Genomic DNA, 23,577 nt, shown 5'->3' with positions numbered 1-23,577 from the left:
CAGGGTTATAGTTAAACTGTAAAAATGTATCCGAATGGCAGGACCCAAAATCTCAGATGGTGCCTCGTGGTGATGGATGTCAAAACCATAGCTGCATGCAAGCAATAACCCTGGTGCTGCATTGTGTGAAGCTTTGCGCTGGGTGGAAGATATGGCCTATAGTGCCAATGGCAATCACAAAACATCAAGCACGTGAGCACATAGTGTAAGTGTTATTCAGTGTTATGTCATTACCCATAATACAATGTATTGCTACGCAATGGTACATGCAAGATCATTGGAAAAGTTATGGTTTGTGTTTCTTTCTACATAGGTTGAGATTTTCAGCAGTAATATTTCATAACTTTCAGGAATATGTCTACTAGGATCAACAAAGCTTAAGAGACTTTCAGCAAGGCAAATTGCAACTAGGTCACGTGATCATGAGGATACATACTTGTACATGTATTTGCTATTGACACATAGATTCCTAAACTACGTTAACCAAAACCACTAATCCTAATCCTAACCATAACCCCAAACCCCCAACTATCCAGAGGTGGGCATTATTGTGCCATGAAGGGCCAAGCTGGTGCACAGTTTCTTTGCTACTGATCATCTCAGCAGGCGATTTCACATATGATTAGGACCTTAACTTGAGCAAAAGAGCTCATCAGCTCATCAGTGAAACACCTGCTGAGGTGACTGGTTGCAAGGAAAACCTGCACTGTTTGGCCCCTGCTGCTCCCCCCTAACTAATAGCAAGGCTGTTCTACGTACGAATAGCCACTGCCTTATTTATACAGATGTAATGGTTGGAAGCTGCTCCTTCACACACACACACACACACACACACACACACACACACACACACACACACACACACACACACACACACACACACACACACACACACACCCTTCGAAAACAAGGGCAGTAGTGATTTTTGCGCATCATCCAGACCAGCAGGTGGCGCTAAACGATGCATCGCTTGGACAGCTACACTTCACCCGGAAGAGGAGGGTCACGTAAAGCAAAGGCACGGGAAATCGTGAATGGTGCGCGAAATTGTTCGGATTTTTTTTCTTTGTTATTTTGGTAATTTAGCAAGTTGCTTACAACTACCTGCCGAGGTGTATTTACAGGAAGCTTTAAAGTCGTCGTGTGCACGTTAGAGATGTCTGTTGTGCCCCCCAGTCGCTCGAACGCCGGATGGCCGCGCGGCGGTGCCGTTCAATTTGGGAACAAATACATCAGCGGCACCGCCACCGCCGCTCCTGCCAAACCTCTGACGCTGGAGAGGACCATCAACCTGTGAGTTCATCCGAAAACCTCACAGTTTAACAACTCGTGACCTGCCAGAAAGTAACTGGCAGCTAATCGTTGCTAAGTTCGTTGTTTACCACATTTTATTTTGCTCCTGATTGACTAACTTTTATTTAGCAAGTTTGATGTAAGTATAATAATAATATAATTGTAAATACATTAACAATACATGGATGAGACACGAAAGTGAAAACACTTATTTCCATTGTGGTCCATTTGACTGACTGTAATGTAGCCTGGCTGTGACTAATGTTGGTGTTTTTGTTTCAGATACCCTCTTACTAACTACACCTTTGGCACCAAGGAGCCCCTGTATGAGAAAGACAACTCAGTGGCAGCCAGATTCCAGCGGATGCGGGAAGAATTTGACAAGCTGGGAATGCGGAGAACAGTGGAAGGTGTACTGATTGTGCACGAACACAGACTGCCTCATGTTCTACTTCTGCAGCTCGGCACCACCTTCTTCAAACTGTGAGTCTGTCCTTCTGAAGAGGCTACCTTTATACCAAGTGTTTATCTACAAATTGGATTATTAAAAAGTAAAATAAATCCACCAGTCTCTGAAGTTTTGTCAAATGACCAGTAATTTGTACAAATAGAACCCATTTAAATTAGGCTGTGGCTATTGCTACGGTAACTGTAAGTATGTGTTGGTAGGTTATTATTACAGCTGCCACATGACATTGTAACCCCAATAGCCCAAATAACCTAACTCTTCCAGAGATACATAAAGTAAAAGTATAAGTGATTGCGCTGACACAGTTATGAATTGTTTGAGCAATGTTCATGTGAAGTTCACGAAATTAATGTGTGATGGAGATTTTGAACATTTCAAAATTTTATTTGCACACTTGCATGAAGCCCTGCACGATTTACGAGTTTGAGATGAGTTTACTCTCCTGCACGGCAGAGTGCGTGCAGGTGCGCGGATCAGTTGTGTAAGTGTCAGGCCACCTTAACTGTTTGGCTTAAGGTGTCTTGACACTTGGACGCATTTAACCCCCGCACTACTGCTCAATTCGTTGTGCCAGTGCCACCCGCTGTGTTCCACTGGATGCTGCACTTTGTGCCGCTCAGAGGTGTCAAACCCAGCTTCGGAAAGTAAAAGACCAGCCACATATTTGTTCCATCTTCCCAATAAACCAACTGACTGTAATTAGTTCAGCTGTTCAGGCTGGTGGATGAGCTAATTATTGAGATCACCTATTTAAGGTGCACAGGTCGAAGCAACACATAGGAGGGTTTTTACTTTCTGAAGCCGGATTTGACACCTCTGGTGCCGCTGAATACTGCATTATATAATCATTAATCTTTTGCTTTTAGCTGATGAAAACACCTCTAATCGCTTCTGGAATCACAAAGGAATTTTCCACAGCTGCAGTTTTTAGTTTTTTTTTTCCTTTCTCTCTCTCTCTCTCTCTCTCTCTCGTGCGCTTAATGATGTGGGGAACACATTTGAAATGGTCTAAAAGGTAATTATTTATAATATTTATATTGTAATGGCTTGGTAAATCAGTTGTTTTCATTCCTCCTTGTGAGTATCTGTAAAGTTATGTTCATGATAGATTTAACATGTCGTCATAATTGTTCAGATGAGCTGTGCTGTGGTGCGCAGCGCGGACGCAGCAACTTCCACTGGCACTCAGTATTTTTAAATTTTGTGCAATGTTCACGCGAAGTTCACATAATTAATGCATGCCAGAGACTTTGAACATATCAAAATTTTCTTTGCGCACTTCCATGAAGCTGCACACAGTTTACGAGTTTACTTTTTGACACAGCAGATTGCTTACCAGTGCACCAATCAAATTTGTGCAAGTGTCAAGGCATCTTTAGACTCATTTTTATTGTCATTCAGTAAAAAACATCACAGGTGCTGTCACAGAACAAAAATATTGATGCACTGTACGAATGAGAAGTCCAAGGTGTGTGATAGTGATGAATTGGGATTGGGAAAAAACTGTCTCTGTGTCTACATAGCATACAATAAAGGACACGGAAATTGCACAAGATGCTACAACGATAAAGTTGCTACCAGAAGTTACAGTGTATTCTATATCCTACATTCTTTATTGCAGTTCTTTCTATTGATTTGTATTTAACTGTCTTATGGCGGTTGGGTTAAAGCCGTCCCTGAATCTGCGTGTTTTGCACCTCAGGCTACAGTACCGTCTACCTGAGGACAGGAGGGAGAACAGCTTGTTAAAGGGATGTGAAGTGTCCCTGATTATCCATCTTGTCCTGGATAAGCAGCGCTGTTCTGCCCGTTCACCAGTGGTTGGCAGCCTGGCCCTGATAAACTTTTCTGCTGCCCTCACAACCCTGCAACCCTTCCTATCTGCAAGGGTGCTGCTTTAATACCACAGAGAAATACTACTGGTTAGTGCACTCTCTGTTGTTCCTCTATAGAAGGAGGTGAGGACAGCGGGGCTCAGATGGGCACTCTTTAACCTGCGGAGAAAGTGCAGACCCTGGTTGGCCTTTTTAACCAGAGAGGATATGCGCAGAGACCAGGTCAGGTTGTAGGAGACATGAACCCCCAGGAATTTTGATTGCTGCAGAATCTCCACAGCAGAGACCTTGATGTAAGTGGGTGTATGCAGAGGGGGCATCTTCTCCTGAAGTTGATCACCGGCTCCTTGGTTTTTCAACATTCAGGATTAGATTGTTGTTGTTGCACCAATCAGTGAAGAGTTTCACCTCCTGCCTGTAGTGTGTGTCTTCCTCATTCTGGATGAGCCTCAGTACAGTTGTGTCATCAGCATATTTTATGATGTGATTTTTGCTGAACTTTGCACAAGTCTTGTGCAGTAGAGGAATACTAAGATGTCCCATTTCTGGTATTATGCAGAAATAAATGCTGTCAAAGTGCCCTTATGTAATTAATTTTAATATCAGTTGGGATGCTCATTGCGGTATTGTATCATGTGTTTCTGCTGCAGACCTGGTGGAGAGTTAAATCCAACAGAAGATGAAGTGGAGGGATTGAAACGCCTGATGACAGAGGTAGCGGCATAGTAACACATAAGCTTCTTATAGTAGGGATTAGTTTATATTTAAGAATGTTTGTTTGAATTATAGATCCTTGGACGGCAGGATGGGGTGAAGCAGGACTGGGTGATTGATGACTGTATTGGCAACTGGTGGCGCCCCAATTTTGAGCCTCCACAGGTTGGTTACCTCTGCCATGGAGGTTATATTTTGCCTCTGAGTGCAGACAACAAAATTTTTTGTAGTCTTGTTTTTCTTTTGAAAATAAATCTCTATTTCCTGTGTTTTTTAAAAGTCATGTCTTTTCACAGCAAAACAAACGTTGTAATGTGAAATTCACATTTCGTTCAGATAACTGATCCACAGTTTAAATTTACCTTCACACCACAACTGAACTTTACGATGATCCACTTGGTACCAAACTGAGTACCACCTTTTTATGCAGATTTTAGTAAAGTGGGACTTATTGAATACTTTAAAAATAAATAAATAAAAAATACTGTTACAGTCCAGGAGCCAAGCAAATGTTTAGTCCCACCTAAAACCATGAATCCAGCCTCAGTATACCATGGTTAACAGAAAAATGTATGATAACCATCACAGGGTGGTAGGTATCATCAGCTCAAGGTCAATCAGTGATACACAGGAGTCAGAGATTCCAAATAGCTAGTGTTTTTCAGGTGATATTTCACAGAATTGTTCCTTAGGATACATTGGTGCATTTCGCCCGACTGTGTCCTGAATGTCTCAGGGACTGACAGCGTCTGCATACATAGGGCATGAGTGCTGCGCAGCACTCTAGCAAATTTCTCATGATGACAAGTTTGTGCACAAAGTGCTCTGGATGGATGTGGGCTGCTATTATGTGAAAAGAGGCTGTGGAAATACTACAGACTGTAGGCACGGAAGAAAAAACACTAAGTAATAAAAAAATCAAGTTTTTATATATATATATATATATATATATATATATATATAAGCAAAGGCAAAGCCTTCGACGTAGGTTGATGTACAATTTGAAGACTGCTCAGGATGTGAATTTCAGTAGAATATTTCTTGAAATGGGCGGGGACACCAGCAATCACATCTTGATGGCAAGGAAAGTCAAATAAATTTGATTCAGAGAAATAAATTGGCAGGAAACATTGCCTAAAATAAAATATTCTTAATTCTGTATGTTATTTTCACACTTAAACTGCTGGGATAGGCTCCAGCCCCCAGCAGCCCTTAATTGGACTTAGCCATTGAAGATGAGTGAGTGAGTGATTTTCACACTTAAGTGAATATTCTGCCTCAGATTTAAAGAATGTTGCGGATTCTTGATCAATTTTGATGTTGTTGCACATGACAACAGAAATCTGAGTGACCAATTTTGGCACAACTTACTTTGAAATCCGAGACACGTTTTTGGTCTGTCGACTCGGTCGCACATCCGGGCACTCCATCTGTGACATTTTAGCAACATGCTTAGCTACGCCAGTTGGCGTGACAATAATTGAACTGGGTGGATTGTTTAAGTAGCGGACAATTTAATTAGATACGTGTTTTTTACATTTTTGCCCCTGGTTTTGTTTTTAAAATGCCTGGGCAATGCAAAGCAGTGAGTGGGACCAATAAAGCAAGAGAAAATTAATATTCATCACGATATTAAAACAAAACTCTCCTTCTTTTGTTGGCTGTTCCTGTTAGGGGTCGCCACAGCAGATCAGTCGTTTCCATCTCACCCTGTCCTCTGTTTCTTCCTCTGTCACACCAACCACCTGCATGGTCGGTGTTACAGAGCAAATCCTCACCACATCCAAAAACCTCCTCTTTGGCTTCTCTCGTCATCTCCTCAGCGTTCTCAGGAGGTTTTTTTCTCAGTGTAATGGGATGGAAAAATTGCCTTTAAAAAAAAACAAGGGGTTCTGGGGATGCTTAGGCTGCGACCCCCAAAGCTTTTGCATTATGGGCTTATAAAGGGCCTTCTTTGTTGGTCTAAATAAATATACCAAAATCTGATGTCCAGACAGAGGAAGAGAACATCTGTGTTTCAAAATGTGAGGAAAGTGTTTTCAAAAATGCCACCAATACAAATGACCTCCAACACTCACTGGATCGGTTCGCAGCAGAGTGTGAAGTGGTTGGGATGAAGATCAGCACCTCTAAATCTTAGGCCATGGTTCTCAGCAGGAAACCGATGGATTGCCTGCTCCGGGTAGGGAATACGGCCTTGCCCCAAGTGAAGGAGTTCGAATACCTTGGGGTCTTGTTCACGAGTGAGAGGACAATGGATTGTGAGATTGGCCAGAGAATCAGCACAGCAGGGGCGGTATTGCATTTGCTATGCTGTACTGTTGTGACGAAAAGGGAGCTGACCCAAAAGGCGAAGCTCTCGATCTTATGGTCAGTCTTCGTTCCTACTCTCACCTATGGTCATGAGGGTTGGGTCATGACCGAAAGAACTAGATAGTGGGTACAAGCGGCCGAAATGGGCTTCCTCAGGAGGGTGGCTGGTGTCTCCCTTAGAGATAGGGTGAGAAGTTCGGTCATCCGTGGGGAGCTCGGAGTAGAGTCGCTGCTCCTTCGCGTTGAAAGGAGCCAGCTGAGGTGGTTCGGGCTTCTGGTAAGGAGGCCCCCTGGGGGCCTCCCTAGGGAGGTGTTCCAGGCATGTCCATCTGGGAGGAGACCCCGGGGAAGACCCAGGACTATGTGGAGAGGTTATATCTCCACACTGGCCTGGGAACACCTTGGGATCCCCCAGTCAGAGGTGGCCAATGTGGCACGGGAAAGGGAAGTCTGGGGTCCCCTGCTGAAGCTGTTGCCCCCGTGACCCGAACCCAGAAAAGTGGTTGAAGACACACATCTACACTGTGCTATGTTTTGGCCTGATGCCTTGTTTCTTTTGGCTTTAAAGTAAGGCTGTAACAAAGATTTGAAAAAAACCTATGTCTTTACTTCACACAAATTGGCGCTCAAAATGCAGGCAATAGTGTTTCAGAGTGTTATAAATTTAAAAATCTAGTGGGGAAGCTGGCCCCGGTCTCCCCTATCCTACAGCACGTGGCTCGCGGCTTGCCATGGGGAGAACTTTAGCGACTGTAAGAGAACATTCCCCCCAGTGCTCAGTGCACTACAGGAGAACTTTAGTGGCTGTACGAGAACTCCCCCCCCCCCCAAGAACTTTTTCCATACGTGTGATGATCTACACCAGAGAACCTTTGTGCGCTGTCCCATGGAAAATGCACATCATGAGGAACGGAAAAAAACTGCGGTGTGAAACGGTGAACGATTTTCTTTTCTTGTCCACAATAACAAATGATAGCCCGGTAGTGACTTTAATCAGCAGAAAACTGAGTCATGATCGACATCTTTAAATGGGTTTGACTGAGCTTGATTGGGAGAAGAAAAAAAAAGATAATTTCTGTAGGTTGATTTTGGCTGCGGGTCCAAAATGATAATCATTTCTGATCATCAGAAATGATCATTTTCCCGTTAGACGCCCTTGGAAACAGCGTAATGGCCCAACTGCAGCGTAACTTTTTTTTTCCATGCAGCAGCGTAATGGGCCGTTGCGGTGTTATAATGCTGGTGAGAACCATGCTCCTGCCTGGTGCCTCCATCCTCAGAATCCTTCTGCCTATATACCCTGGGTCTCTCCTCTGAACATGTCCAAGCCATCTCAATCTCACCGCTCTGACTTTGTCTCCAGACCATCCCACCTTAGCTGTCCCTCTGATATTTTCATTCCTAATCCTGTCCATTCTCATCACTCCAGGAAAATAATCAACATCTTCAGCCCTGCCTCCTGTCATTTTGTGAGTGCCACTGCCTCTAAGACGTACAGCATAGCTGGTCTCACTACTGTCTTGTAAACTTTTCCCTTCATTCTTCTAGATATCTTCGGTCACAGATCACTCCTGCCACCTTTCTCCGCCCACTCCGCCCTGCTTGCACTTTCTTCTTCACCACTACCATACTCTCCATTACTTTGGACAGTTGACCCCAAGTATTTAAACTCATTTACTTTCACCACTTTTACCCATTGTAACTGCACTATTCCTCTGGGCTCCCACTCATTCACACACATTTACTCAGTCTTGCTCCTCCTGACTTTCATTCCCCTGCTCTTCAGAACATATCTCCACTTTTCCAGGCTAGACTCAACCTGCTGTCTACTCTCACTACAGATCAGTGTCGTCTGCAAACATCATAGTCCATGGAGACTCCTGTCTGATCTCATCAGTCAACCTGTCCATCATCATTGCAAACAAGAAAGGACTCAGAGCTTATCCTTGTTGTAATCCCACCTCCATCTTGAATGAGTCTGTCATTCCTATTGCACATCTCACCGCTATCACACTATCCTTGTACATGTCCTGCACTTCCCTCACATACTTCTCTGCCACCCCAGACTTCCTCATACAATACCACAAGTCTTCTCTAGGCACCCTGTCATAAGGTTTTTCTAGATCCACAAACACACAATGTAACTCCTTCTGGCCTTCTCTGTACTTCTCCATCAGTATTCTAAGGGCAAACATTGCATCTGTAGTGGTCTTTCTTTGCATGAAACCATATTGGCGCTTACAGATCTTCACCTGTTTAAGCCTAGCTTCGACTACTCTTTCCCATAACTTCATGCTGATCAGCTTTATGCCTCTGTAGTTACTGCAGCACTGGACATTACCCTTCTTTTTGAAAATAGGAACCAGTACACTTTCTCTTCACTCCACTGGAATGTTGTCTGGACCAACTGCCTTTCCAGTCTTCATCCTCTTCATAGCTGCCTTCATTTCATCCTCACTAATCTCTTACGCTTTCTGATTTACTCTCTCCACATCATCCAGCCTTTTCTCTCTCTCATTGTTTTCATTCATCAGCTCTTCAAAATATACCCTCCACCTACTCAACACACTCTCCTTACCATCTGCATCTTTTACCACCCTGACCTGCTGCACATCCTTTCCAGCTCTGTCCCTTTGTCTGGCCAATTGGTACAAGTCTTGTTCTCCTTCCTTACTCTTCAACTTTTTGTACAGCTCGCTAAATGCCTTTTCCTTAGCTTTTGCCATTTCTCTTTTCACCTTAGGCTGCACTTCCTTGTACTCTGTCTACTTTCTTCGTCTCTCCGACTATCCCAATTCTTTTTTGCCAACCTCTTTCTTCTTATGCCTTCCTGGACATCTTCATTCCACCACCAAGTCTCTATGTATTCCTTCCACTGACCAGATGTCATGCTCAGTACCTTCCTAGCTGTTTCCCTCACCACACACTGACCAGATGTCATGCTCAGTACCTTCCTAGCTGTTTCCCTCACCACATCTGCAGTACTTTTCCGGTTGTGTACAGTTGCTTCCCCTCCATCTTGTGCCTGTCTCACCTGCTCACTGAAATTCACACAACGGTCTTCCTCCTCCAGTTTCCGCCATCTGATCCTTTGTTGAGCTCTCACTCTCTTCTTCTTCTTCTTCACCTCTAAAGTCATCCTACAAACCACCATCCTGTGCTGTCTAGCTACACTCTCTTCTGCCACCACCTTAGTCTTTTTTAGCTTGGATCTCCTGCACAGAATGTAGTCACCTGTGTGCACCCTCCTCCACTATTATATGTTGCGCTGTGCTCCTTGTTTATTGAAGTACGTGTTCACCACAGCCATTTCATTCCTTTTTGCAAAATCAATTACCATCTGCCCTTCCACATTCCTGTCCTTGATACCATATCTACCCATTCCTTCCTCATCACCTCTGTTCCCTTCACCAACATGCCCATTGAAGTCCGCTCCTATCACCACTTTTTCATGCTTGGGCACACTCTCCACCACCTCATCTATCTCAGTCCAGAAATCTTCTTTCTCCTTTATCTTGCAACCTACCTGTGAGACATTTTCTATTTAATTTAATTTAGATAGCGCCAAATCACAACAGAGTTGCCTCAAGGCGCTTCACACAAGTAAGGTCTAACCTTACCAACCCCCAGAGTAACAGTGGTAAGGAAAAACTCCCTCTGAGGAAGAAATCTCAAGCAGACCAGACTCAGAGAGGTGACCCTCTGCTTGGGCCATGCTACAGACATAAATTACAGAACAATTCACAAAACGAATATACAGGAAATGCTGTTGGTGCACAGGACAGGAGGGTTGCCAGCACAAATATAACTTCCATCTCTGGATGGAGCTGCACCTTAAACAGAGAGAGAAAACCGAATCAGTCATTAGAAAGACAAGAAATACTGTATAATTTGCCAGCATTAAACAGCAAGAAAACAGAAGAAATACTAAGGTGATCGCTGGCCACTAGCCCTAAGCTTCACTAAAAGACTCAGAATTTAGATAAAGTTGAGGCCGCGGCATGCTCCGTTTCCTAATGAAATTAATTAAAGTAAAATGCGTAAAACAAAACTATACTAGTGTGCTAGCCATACGAAAGGGAAAATAAGTGCATCTTACGAGGGTAGACTGAAAAGTTCTAAGGCTCCCCATGAAGGAGTAATGCATTAACTGCATTATAGTGAGCCTTAGAACTTTTCAGCATACCCTCGTAAGTCTGGACTTGAAAGTCTCCACAGAATCTGACTGTTTAATTGACACAGGGAGATCGTTCTACAAAGCAGGGGCACGATAAGAGAAAGCTCTGTGACCTGCAGACTTCTTATTCACCCTAGGGACACAAAGTAGTCCTGCACCTGAGAACGCAAAGCCCGGGCCAGTACATAAGGTTTAATTAGGTCAGCTAGGTAGGGAGGTGCCAGTCAGTGAACTATTTTATAGATTAGTAGCAGAACCTTAAAATCTGATCTCACTGGGACAGGAAGCCAGTGAAGCAATGCCAAAATGGGTGTAACGTGGTCGATCTTTCTGCTTCGTGTCAAAAATCTGGCTGCAGCGTTTTGAACTAACTGGAGAGCCCTAATGCGAGACTGCGGTAAACCAGAAAATAGAACATTGCAGTAGTCCAATCTAGAAGAGATAAACGCATGGATCAGGGTCTCAGCATCAGCCATAGACAGGATGGGAGGAATCTTCGCTATATTTCGCAGGTGGAAGAAAGCAGTCCTCGGAATATTTCTAATGTGGAGGTCAAAGGACAATGGAGGATCAAAACTTACCCCAAGGTTCCTCACTTTGTCAGTGTGATGTATGACACACGAGCCTAGGCTAAGCGTTAACTGGTTAAATTGATGCCAATGTCTCACTGGACCAAGAACCATCATTTCAGTCTTATCAGAGTTTAAAAGTAGGACGTTTCTAGACATCCAACTTCTCACTGATGCACAAGATTACCAGCAGTTATTGGCATGTATAATTGAGTATCATCAGCATAGCAGTGGAAAGGTAATCCCAAAATGCAGCAATATGTGCCCAAGGGGTGCTATATAAAGGGAGAAAAGCAGGGGGCCTAAGACGGACCCCTGTGGAACCCCATGTCACTAAGGTTAGAGGTAGTGTTACTGTACAAAACACAGTGTGAATGACTGATTCACTGATATTCCTCACCCCTTCAATTTCCAACTTCATCTCCAGCACACCTTTAATATACTCTTCCTTTAAATTGACCACAACACCATTTCTCTTCCTATCCTCACCATGATACAACAAGTTGAGCCCACCGCCTATGCTTCTGCTCTTACTTCCCTTCCACTTGGTCTCTTGCACGCATGATATGTCTACCGTTCTCCTCTCCATCATACAGATCAGTCAGCTCTTTCCCTTTACCAGTCATACTGCCAACATTCCACGTCCTGAATCTCACTTCCACCCTTGTAGTTTTCCTCTAACATCACATCGATCAGTATCATGTATTAATTTTGGGGGGAAATAATCAGCAGCATGGCCCGTCCTGGGGCAGACCAGCAATTCACAATGCATACACGACATAAATGATATAAAATACAAATTACTTTCATAAATACCTGGTGTGTCTGTGAGGTAGGAATAAATATCAGGACATTGAACATCTGGCCTTTGTGTAGGATCATTTTTCCAGTGTCCAGCTTCGAGTTGGTACGGACAAGATGCCAGTCCTGCTGCTGCTAATTTGGTTTTATATCGCTCCTGGGCGATATTATCCAAGCTGTCTCAATAGTTGAAGGCCACACTAAGGCCCCAACAACAGAAATATAACTAAATTCAAACAAATAATTACTTAAATCTGGAATTCAAGAGCAAATACCACTCCCAAATGCACAATGTACAAGTACAGTGCCTTGCAAAAGTATTCGGCCCCTTGGTATTTCACACATTTTAATTTTTTATGCCATTTCAAAAACAAAATGTAAATCAGGCTTCTCAATATAAAGATTTCTAAAATTACATTCCCTAAACTCAAACTCAGAGCAAATCTCTGCAATTTGATATAAATTAATTAAAAATATAAAAGCCAAGATTATGGGTTGCATAAGTTAATTGGCCACTTTGGTATAATGCCTGCAAATAATCAGTTTTATTGACAGTTTTCTTCAGACAAGTCAGGGCATGGATACATGAACATTTCCAAGTCACTGAATTTGTCTTGGGCTTGATTTAGATCAGTTATGAAGACATGCAAACAACATGGCACTCTATGGTAATTCTGTGTGCAGTAGACAGTTCTCAAAGACTGAGTGACTGTGCAAGAAGGAAAAGAGTGAGAAAAGTCACCAGCACACCCAGAAGAAGTTCTAGGCTTCTGTGGCTGTGAGAAAATGTGCGTAGTGCATGTTTTGCATTTTGTATCACCACTGATACAGCTTCCTGATAAAGTGGTATGGAGGAGGATTTTCTTAAAAAGATGACCTGAACGTTCATCTACAATTTGCCAGAAAGTACATCTGAGATACAAGCCTTGATTTGATGTTTTAGTGAAAGAAAACCTCAGCTGACATGAATGTAGATCATAAAAACCAACCAACAAACAAAAAAAATACTGTCGTCTGTACAGGGTACATTTTTGTGGTAATGTGGAGTCGTCTCCCCCAACCCCCCCCCCCCCCCCCCCTTCTTTTTCAGTATCCTTATATTCCAGCTCACATAACCAAACCTAAGGAGCATAAGAAGCTTTTCCTGGTTCAGTTACAGGAGAAAGGTAACTATAACAACACTGCAGCATTTGAAAATGTTTTGGTTCATGACAGAAGCACAATTACAAGTTAAGTTCATACTTGATATCTTGCCATGTGATATCGTGTCTTCCAAACGAAATAATAACAATAATAATTTTATTTCTGAAGCACTTTTTGCTGTCCCCAAAAACTACAAACTGGTGGCAGCGCCGCTGTTTGAACTTTATGACAACGCTCCAGGATATGGACCAATCATTTCCAGTCTACCACAGCTGTTGAGCAGGTATTCTGTGTTTTTATATTTATAAGCAATTGTGTACCTGTCTTAATTTTAATTCAGTTTATTTACATAGCACCAAATCACAACCAAGCTACCTGAAGGTGCTTCACACAGGTAAGGTCTAATCTTAACCCCCCTGAGCAAGCACATAAGTGACAGTTTTCAGGGGAAAAACTCCCCATGGTGTTTATTTATTTATTTTGGAGGAAGAAACCTCAAGCAGTCCAGACCCACCGCTTAGGCCATTCTACCAAATAGCACAGAAAGGAAGCTAAAATAAAAAAAAACACACAAAACATGAACAGGATGCAAACAGCACAGTCAGGCTGAGCAACATGAGGAGTCCACGTCAAGTTGGTTCAGCGAAGTCCAAAAAAATCTATGCTTCTGTTCGACATGATTCTGTGTTGTCCCTGTTATCCGCATGGTGCAGGCCGCACCCCATCCATTTGTTCAGCATGTGACTCCAGAGTTCCCTGGTCCTTGGGGCCCAGTCTCAGCAGTAGTACCTCACACAGAGAGAAAAAAGAGCAGAATCAATCGGAAGTAACAACACTTAAGACATTAGTTTCACTAGCAATAACTCAACAGAGAAGCATACTGAAGCTGAAAAGGAACCATAAGATAGTCTGCACAACTACATAAATACAGTTCAGACTATATTTGTATCTCAAAATGTCTTCTTTCAGTGCCAGTTACCGAAACAGCCAAATCCTAAAGACCAGCGTGATGAAAAATAGATGCCGTCACCCATATGCACGAAAAACAATAGAAGATAGAGTGCAAGTATTCAGAGCTTCGCTTTTTCCACATTTTATGTTACAGCCTTATTCTAAAATGGATGAAATTTTTTTTTTTTTCCTCAACATTGTGCACACAATATCCTATAATGACAATGCGAAAGTGTTTTGAGATTTTTGCAATTTTATTCAAAAATAAACTAAGAAATCAGCTATAAGAATGCAGCAATGAATATACAGAAACATCCTGGATGAAAACCTGCTCCAGAGCGGTCCTGATCTCAGACTGGGGCAGCGGTTCATCTTTTGGCAGGACAATGGCTAACACAGTCAAGATATAAAAGGAGTGTCTTCACTGTGTGAATGTCCTTGAGTGGCCCAACCATAGCTCAGTCCTGAATCCAGTTGAACATCTTTGGAAAGATCTGAAGATGGCTGTACACCAACACTCCCCATCCAACCTGGTGGAGCTTGAGAGGTGCTGCAAAGAGGAATGGGCCAAGCTACCCAAAGATAGGTGCACCAAGCTTGTGGCATCATATTCAAAAAGACCTGAGGCTGTAATTACTACCAAAGGTACATCAACAAAGTATTGAGCAAAGGATGTGAAAAAAAATTGTATTTACTGCATTTTGGAATAAGGCTGTAACATAACGTATGGAAAAAAGTGAAGCGCTGTGAATACTTTGCACTGTAGATACCACAAGAGTAATTCAGTCACAAAGTGGAGTAAGAGAGGCATTTACAGGTGTATCTAAAAAAAAAAAAAATAGAATGGCATAAAAAGTTCAGTATTTTTGTCAGGTATTCCAGAGAGCACAGCCAAACTGACTTACTTACAATTATTACAGCTTCCCGCTCCAAAAAGTAGAAAATGCATTTTTCAAAGTATTAGAATATTTTATTTCAAACCACTATTTGTGCAGTATGAATACCATGATCTCTCAAAGCTGGTTCAGTTTACACAACCACGATCACGGTGAAGACTGCTGACTTGACAATTGTCCAGAAGACACTCATGCACACCATCCACAGGGAGGTTAAGCTACAGAAGGTCATTGTTGAAAGCTCTGGCTGTTCATAGTGTTGTCGATCAAAGCATGCAAAGTTGATTGGAGGGGGGAAAGTGTGGTCAGAAAAGGACATTCAACAGGGATGAATGCAGTCTTGAGAAAATTGTCAAACAAAGCTTACTCCAGAACTCGGGGGAGCTTCAGAAAGAGTGGACTGAAGCTGGACTCAATGCATTAAGAGCAAACACACACAGACGTGTACAGGAAATAGGCTACACTTGTATTCATGATGCAAAACCACTCCTGAACCAGAAACAATGTCAGAAATGTCTTACCTGAGCTAAGGAGCAAAATTAGTGGACTGTTGCTCAGTAGTTCAAAGTTCTCTTTTCAGATGAATGTAAATTTAGCATTTCATTTTGGAAATCAAGTCCCTAGAGTCTGGAGAGGCACAGAATCCAAAGTGCTTGAAGTTAAGTGTGAGTTTCCACAGTTGGTTATGATATGGCGGCATGTGATCTGCTGGTGTTGTTCCAATGTGTTTTGTCATATCCCATGTCAACCCAGCTGTTTACCAGGGGGTTTTAGAGCACTTCCTGCTTCCATCTCTTGACATGCCATATGGAGATGCTGATTTCCTTTTACAGCAGGTTGTAGCACCTGCCCAAGGTGCCAAAACTACTAGTACCTGGTTTGCTGACCAGTGTAACTGTACTTGATTGTCCCCATAGAGCAGTGCTTCTCAATTATTTTCGTTAAACCCCCCCAGGAAGAAGAAAGCATTTCACCCCCACCCCCAGGAAGAAGAAAGCATTTTTGCGCTCTCCTACTCTCCGCCATGACTATAAATTGTATCATTTGTCCATAATATTGTTATAAGCACACCTCTACATAACATTGTGTTCTTATTAACATTAAAGAAGACAAAAAAGAAAGAACTTAAGATTTGCATCACTTTGCTTGAAATTAAAAAAATAAATTAATCCTTAAACTATAAACATTTTTTACCAACTGCCATTTGATACTGAAAAACAAAATGAAATAAAATCAATAAACAATACATTCAAATTGATCAGAACACTTACTCAGAAGCACAATATATAAAACACTTTAACAGACAAAAATTAATAAAACAATTTGTGCTGATTTAAAACAATTTGTGCTGATTTTTTATGATTATTTTTTGTGTTTTTATTTTTGTAGCACTTGCCTCATCCAGCATGACAGAGACCATGTCTACTGTTGCTCAGCTCCTCTGCTGTGGTGCTAACGGTGCTCGCTGGTTTACTGAAGCAGAATTCACAAAGCGGGATGATTGCTGGCAATATTTGGCAAGGTTTTGCTGAAAAAAATTCAAGCAGTTTATCTGCGTGATTGGGGTCTAATGTCTTTAAGTGATACCTTCATTTATTTGGCTTTACGCTGTCCACTGCCAACATTTTAAGACACACTGGACTTTCCTCGTCTCCCACCGTAGTGTGAAAAAAACCCTACATAGAGCTGCGTTCCATTATGCTAGAGTCCTCAATACTCCCTGCGCACACTCTGGCAATGAGAGCCCCCCCCCCGGCATTGCACCGCGCGCCCCACTATTTGACAAAGACTGCCATAGAGAATCCGTCAGATTTTCTATGTGGCGTTGTCAAGAGGAGTGACCAAAAGCGAAGAAACGACGATGGTATCTCACTGAAGTGGCTTCTTGCAGGTGAAATGATGGCAGTTTGAGCACAGTGTTATTATTATTACTATTATTATTATTATTATCCATGTGAGTAGACTGTGGAAAGTCCCTCAACTGTACCCAGTAATGACTAGGGATGGGTATTAAGATTTTATCAATGCCATTATCGATTCTGCTTATTGATCCGATTCCGTAGTGATACCTCTTGTGAATTTTCTGTGTGCTAAAAGTAGGCTTTACAGTTTTTCTATGTCAACATTTTATTGAGTCTTAAAGTAAATAAATATGAAGTTGGTCACTGGATCCTCAAACTCTGGACATAATAAACTCTTCATGGTGGATCCTTGATCTCTGGACATAAATAGAAATCAACAAAATCTGTAGTTTTTGTCAAAAGCATTTCCTTTCAGACATTATTGGCAAGAATGTCACTCCATACCTCCGAGCTGAGCTCTCACAAATGACTGGTGCAAGTCAGCATCAATGTAATTCATAAAGAACGCAGGATGTCTCATTTTGGGAGGGGGAAAAAACATTTTAATCTATTGTACTTTATTGTCTGTATTATAACATTTGGAAAGAGGTGCCATTTGATTTAAACGGTGATTCGCTTTGAAGTTATTAATTCCGACTGGACTCTGTCTCGGCAGAGAGCGACGCAGTGTTTGGAGTGGTACAAACAGAACGGAGGATGATTCTCGTTGCTTGTCTGCAACAACACAAGTGTCCCAGTTACTGACTTTAATCCACACAAAAGTGACTCACGATTGACACATTTTAGACAAAGACAAAGTGTGTACAGTGCACTCAGGAACTTGCAGAATGATGTCCCTGCTGGATCTGCATTCCTCTCCTCAAAGTCCAGTATACAATCCCCTCTTATGTGATCCTTTTATCCTCGGCTCTGAGATCAGCTTTCAGTGCTGGATCAACCTCTTCTCTGTAATGCAGGAATGTCCAGCAGTGCCTCAGGGGTGTGCGTCCTTTGATTTGACTTATTTGGCAATAACACTGTAAAGCCTCCTGTCCACATGTGTCCTATTAGGTTGTGGTTGGCTTCCCAATAGAAAATTATTGCAAAACTGCAAACTCACAGGATAATCACCAACCCTGCTGCAATCCATCTGCAAACATACATGGTCATCCTGGAGCGAGTCGCCCACCATCTGGAGTTAATTAGGATCGGGAACCCGACTGGATCACCGGCAAGCTTGCAGCATCTTAACTGGCCATCTGCAATGTCCTGGGAAGTCTGCTGCAAGCTGACGGCATTAGATTTGTGCCAAAACACTGATGCAGATCGGTACCCAATCTGTTATCCTAAAGCTCGTTGTGGCAGTGCAGCAAGCAGGAGGCAAAATATTCCATTCTGTGAAGAAAGTATAGAGTACCAAGAAACGACACTATGATGCACTTTAACCAATAGCCACTGGCGGCACTGTGGAAGTGCTGTCACCACCATGGACCGCTAATGACATCAGTATTCACGACAGTAATTTAACATACTTATTTTTGTCCTGATGGATCATTGTTGGGGTTTATTTTCATCGCGTGCAGAATGCTGAAGACACGATGGATAGCTGTGGTGAATGCTGGGGCCGTTGTGACCAATAAAATAATTACAGAAGACTTTCAGCTCTTAAAATAAGTGATTTATTTTCTGCTTGTTGGCAGTTGAGAAACACACCCGGAGAACTTATTTAAAAATGCTGCAGTTATTCCACCTACTTCCATTCGTCTTATGTGGATAAGTTTTCGTCAAGCTGCGATTTTTAACTCTGAGAGAAACGATGCCCACAGTTTATTTTAAAAAAATACTTTATTTACTGTGTGTGCTGACAACAGGCCTCCTTCAAATGATGTATACTTATTTAAAAAGAAATACATACACCATGTAACAGCTTTCTTCCTGTTCACAGGCTGGGGATTTGTTTAGAATGGAAATCCACCCGCCCTGTTTTTGAGTTTGATACTGGAGCCCCTATGTTTTAATTAATGCAAATGTGGGCCACTGTAAGTCTACCTAAACTGACAAATAAATTCACCATGGTGGGATTTATTTGTACATTTGTAGGTAAAGCATACAGGGTTATAATTGTATAAAGTATTATAAAAATGATATGGCAGCACGGTGGTTTAGTGGTTAGCACTGTTGCCTCACAGCAAGAAGGTCATGGGTTCAATTCCCATTTGTGGCCTTTCTCTGTGGAGTTTGCATGTTCTACCTGTGTTGCTTGGGTTCTCTCTGGGTGCTCTGGCTTCCTCCCACATCCAAAGACATGCAGGTTAGGTGGATTGTCAGCTTTAAATTGTCCGTCAATGTACATGTGGGTGTGAATGTTTTATATGTGGCCCTGCGACAGACTGGTGTCCTGTCCAGGGTGTACCCCGCCTTGTGCTCTGACTGCTGGGATAGGCTCCAGCCCCCTGCAACCCTTAATTGGACTAAGCAGTTGAAGGTGTGTGTGTGTGTGTGTGTGTGTAAAATTATATGCATAGGTTTTTTGAACAAAGAGGTTAATGGCTGCAAATAAATGTTATTACAAGAGAATGATCTGAAGGTTAAAAGGGAAATTTTACCAGCAAGAGCAAGACAAGTTTAAAAGGAAACAAATATAATATTACTAATAATTAATAGCTATTCACAGAGTTGCCTTTTATCCTTAAGGTATGTGTGTAACTATGAACATAATTTCTTTTGTAGGTTCAACTTCATCTACAACTGAACTGAGTGACCAGAAGTACAACGTATGGCTGTCTCTGTGAGCGCAGCCTTGTGGTGACAACCAGCTTCTCGTTTCGGCTGAACATTCACAAAGAAAAATCTTTTTCTTGTCTTACAGTTTACACCTGTGTCTAAACTGATATTAGAGGACAATGGGTTTTTTTTTTTTTTTTTTTTTTTTTTTTTTTTTTTTTTAATCTTATGAGAAGCTCCTTGTTTTTGTAGCGTGAAAGTACGAATTCCAGCATGTTGAAAATTTTATTTTATTTTCTGAGGAGGGCAGTGTTGACTAAGTAATCTACAACATTGAGTATGTTGTTTTAACCTGTAACATTGTTTTATTTTCTTTTAATAAAGCAGTGCTTTCAATCTGTATTTCCCCCTTCCCTGAGGAGAAAGTAAATGGTTGTTGCTGAAGTTTTAAAGCAAATATAAAAATCTGGTAGGTGATTGTTTTGTTTTTTACTGATGTTTGTCACTTAACTAGTGTAATACTTGGTGAAAGTAAGGTATAAAATCTGTTTTTATCTACCTTTTACAGTTGTGTTTGGAGTTTCATGGTCAGCACCTTTGAAGTCCCACATATATTTAGGTGTGCATGTCAAAATGCTCCTGCTTGAAATGATTTTATATATAACAGTATATAAAGCAAAAGACCATATCAGGCCCCTTGCTTTTTCTGTGAGACAAGCACAATGAGCCAGATACACCTCCACTATGTCTGATGATTCCTCCTCTGAGCAACAGGCAAAGAAATTAGTTTTCTTAGAAAGTAAAATGAAAAGAAAAAAGCTACACGGCATAAGAAAAAAATATTTTTTGTATACTAGAAAAATTCATAACCTGCTTTTTAAAAAGTAAAAACCATATTTTATGTGAAACAAACAGTAAATATAGTTAAACTAAACTATCATCAGCAATGATCTGCATATGCAACCTCAAATCCAATGAAGTTGGGATGTTGTGTAAAATGTAAATAAAAACAATACAATGATTTACAAATCCTCTTCAACCTATATTCAGTTGAATACACCACAAAGACAAGATATTTAATGTTCAAACTGATAAACGTTATTGTTTTTGTGCAAATATTTGCTCATTTTGAAATGGATGCCTGCAACATGTTTCAAAAAATCTGGGACAGTGGTATGTTTACCACTGTGTTACATCACCTTTCCTTCTAACAACACTCAATAAGCGTTTGTGAACTGAGGACACTAATTGTTGAAGCTTTGTAGGTGGAATTATTTCTCATTCTTGCTTGATGTACGACTTCAGTTGTTCAACAGTCTGGGGTCTCCTTTGCCATATTTTGCGCTTCATAATGCACCACGCATTTTCAATGGGCGACAGGTCTGGACTGCAGGCAGGCCAGTCTAGAACCCGCACTCTTTTACTACGAAGCCATGTGCAGAATGTGGCTTGGCATTGTCTTGCTGAAATAAGCAGGGACGTCCCTGAAAAAGATGTTACTTGGATGGCAGCATGTGTTGCTCCAAAACCTGGTGCCATCATAGATGTGTAAGTTGCCCGTGCCATGGGCACTAACACACCCCCATACCATCACAGATGCTGGCTTTTGAACTTTGTGCTGGTAACAATCTGGATGGTCTTTTTCCTCTTTTGTCCAGAGAACATGACATCCATGATTTCCAAAAACAATTTGAAATGTGGACTCATCAGACCACAGCACACTTTTCCACTTTATGTCTGTCCATTTCAAATTAGCTCTGGCCCAGAGAAGGCAGCGGTGTTTCTGGGTGTTGTTGATGTTTGGCTTTCGCTTTGCATGGTAGAGTTTTAACTTGCACTTGCAGATTGTGGGACGAAGTGTGTTAACTGACAATGGTTTTCTGAAGTGTTCTTGAGTCCACGCGGTAAGATCCTTTACGTAATGATGTCAATTTTTAATGGAGTGTTGCCTGAGGGAACGAAGGTCACGGGCATTCAGTGTTGGTTTTCGTCCTTGCCGCTTATGTGGGGAAAGTTCTCCAGATTCTCTGCATCTTCTGATTATATTATGGACTGTAGATGATGGAATCCCTAAATTCCTTGCAATTGAACATTGAGAAGCATTGTTCTTCAACTGTTGTTCGCAAAGTGGTGATCCTCGCCCCATTTTTGCTTGTGAACAGCTGAGCATTTTGGGGATGCTCCTTTTGTACCCAGTCATGACACAATTAGTGTCCTCAGTTCCCAAACGCTTATTGAGTGTTGTTAGAAGGAAAGGTGATGTAACGCAGTGGTAAACATACCACTGTTCCAGCTTTTTTGAAACATTTTGCAGGCATACATTTCAAAATCAGCAAATATTTGCACAAACACAATAAAGTTGACATTTTGGCAAACTTGTATATTATAAAACTTCATTTGTGTCTCATGTGGTTGTAAAAGTTCTGTTATTATTTAGGGGTTGTTCCTCTACACAACAAAATTATTAGCTCCCCTATGAAATTTTGTATTTTCTTCAAAAATTTTCCCAAGTGCTTTTTTAATAGAGCAAGGAATTTTCAACGCAACATTTCTAAATCCTAGTTTTATTTTGGATGCTTACCTTTTTTTTTTTACTTTTCACACAGAAATAAAATTATTTCACAAAACCAAAAACTACCAGGGTAAAAATGATTAGCAACTTTAAGAACCTACCTTTTTGAACCACAGCACAAGTCACAGCTGTGCAATAATGTGCGTTAACTTTGTAATGCTCAAAGCTTGTAAAATCAAATTAAAACTCTGTTATCTTCCAATGTACACACAATATAAAGACATAAGCATGGGTTTGAGCTCTCACTTGAGAAAGCATTGTGCCAAAAGCAAAAGAAATCAGTTTAGACTTCAGAAAAAGAATTGTTGCTCACAAAGCAGGAGAAGGAGGTATCAGCGTTTCCAAGTGTCAAGAACTGGAGTGAGAAGTATTGATGAATTCAGAGAGCCACACTGCAGTAGTGAATTACTTATTAGCCAAGTCAGTGATTGTCTCAAGACAATCACAAGAGCCCCGTACAGGAATGGACTGTGAGATTGCAAGAGAAACTCCACTTCTGGAGTTGGAGCCTATCCAAGCAGTTTCTGGGAGGTGGGGGTACACCCTGGAAAGAACGCCAGTCTGACACAGGGCATGGGAGCATTATTTGACTCAAATAAAATGCAGTCATCCTATGTTAATTTTTGTCTGGAACTGGGATTCTCCTCAAGGTGGAAGGAATCATGAAGAAAGGGATATGTGAAGATTTTGAAAGAAAACTTCAAGCAGTCAGCAGCAAAACTGGGTCTGGGTCGTCTCTTTTAATTCCAACACGACAATGACCCAAAACATATGTCGCTCTCGGTGAAGAACAACCTCCAGAAAACCAAAGTGACCATTATTGACTGGCCTGCACAAACCCTGACTTGAATCCCATTGAGAAATCTGGGGTGAACTGAAGACCAAAGTCCATGCGAAAAGACCGTCAAATCTGAAGGAGCTTGATAGATTCACCAAAGAAGAATGGCCTGGGACTCCCCAGGAGACATGTTTGAGACTTATTGAAAACTACAACAAATGACTGCTGTTAACCAGCAAAAAGGATACACAACTGACCACTAGCACCAGAAGGGCTAATAATTTTGACCTTGGTAGGTTTTGCTTATTGTGAAATAATTTTGCTTCTGTGTGCAACGTAAAATAATGTAATCATCCAAAATAAAACTAGGATGTTTAGAAATGTTACATTGAAAATTCCTTGATCTGTTAAAAGACCATCCATCTTCTACCGCTTAGTCCAATTAAGGGTCGCGGGGGGCTGGAGCCTGTCACAGCAGTCATAGGGTGTGAGGCAGGGTAC

The 23,577-nt window shown here is 41.7% G+C and overlaps 1 protein-coding gene across 1 annotated transcript; it reads left to right on the top strand.

The window, feature by feature from the left end:
* The first annotated feature begins 987 nt into the window (after nt 1-987).
* nudt21 (nudix hydrolase 21) lies at nt 988-20,284 on the top strand. Its single transcript, XM_034189649.1, has 7 exons — nt 988-1,293; nt 1,576-1,776; nt 4,248-4,311; nt 4,387-4,476; nt 13,262-13,337; nt 13,483-13,597; nt 19,733-20,284. The coding sequence occupies exons 1-7, from the start codon at nt 1,157-1,159 to the stop codon at nt 19,752-19,754; spliced, it is 705 nt and encodes a 234-aa protein (XP_034045540.1). The 5' UTR covers nt 988-1,156; the 3' UTR covers nt 19,755-20,284.
* The last annotated feature ends 3,293 nt before the right edge of the window (nt 20,285-23,577 follow it).

This window comes from Thalassophryne amazonica, chromosome 2, assembly GCF_902500255.1.
Source record: "Thalassophryne amazonica chromosome 2, fThaAma1.1, whole genome shotgun sequence".
In the NCBI taxonomy this organism is placed as follows: domain Eukaryota; kingdom Metazoa; phylum Chordata; class Actinopteri; order Batrachoidiformes; family Batrachoididae; genus Thalassophryne; species Thalassophryne amazonica.
The sequence above is the reverse complement of the archived record's forward strand: the minus strand, read 5'-3'. Positions and strand labels throughout refer to the sequence as shown.

Coding starts and splice junctions, on each gene's coding strand:
- nudt21 (XM_034189649.1), top strand. CDS start 1,157: ATGTCTGTTGTGCCCCCCAGTCGCTCGAACGCCGGATGGCCGCGCGGC. Junction 13,338..13,482: donor GGTTCAGTTACAGGAGAAAG/GTAACTATAACA, acceptor TTATTTCTGAAG/CACTTTTTGCTGTCCCCAAA. Junction 13,598..19,732: donor CTACCACAGCTGTTGAGCAG/GTATTCTGTGTT, acceptor TTTCTTTTGTAG/GTTCAACTTCATCTACAACT.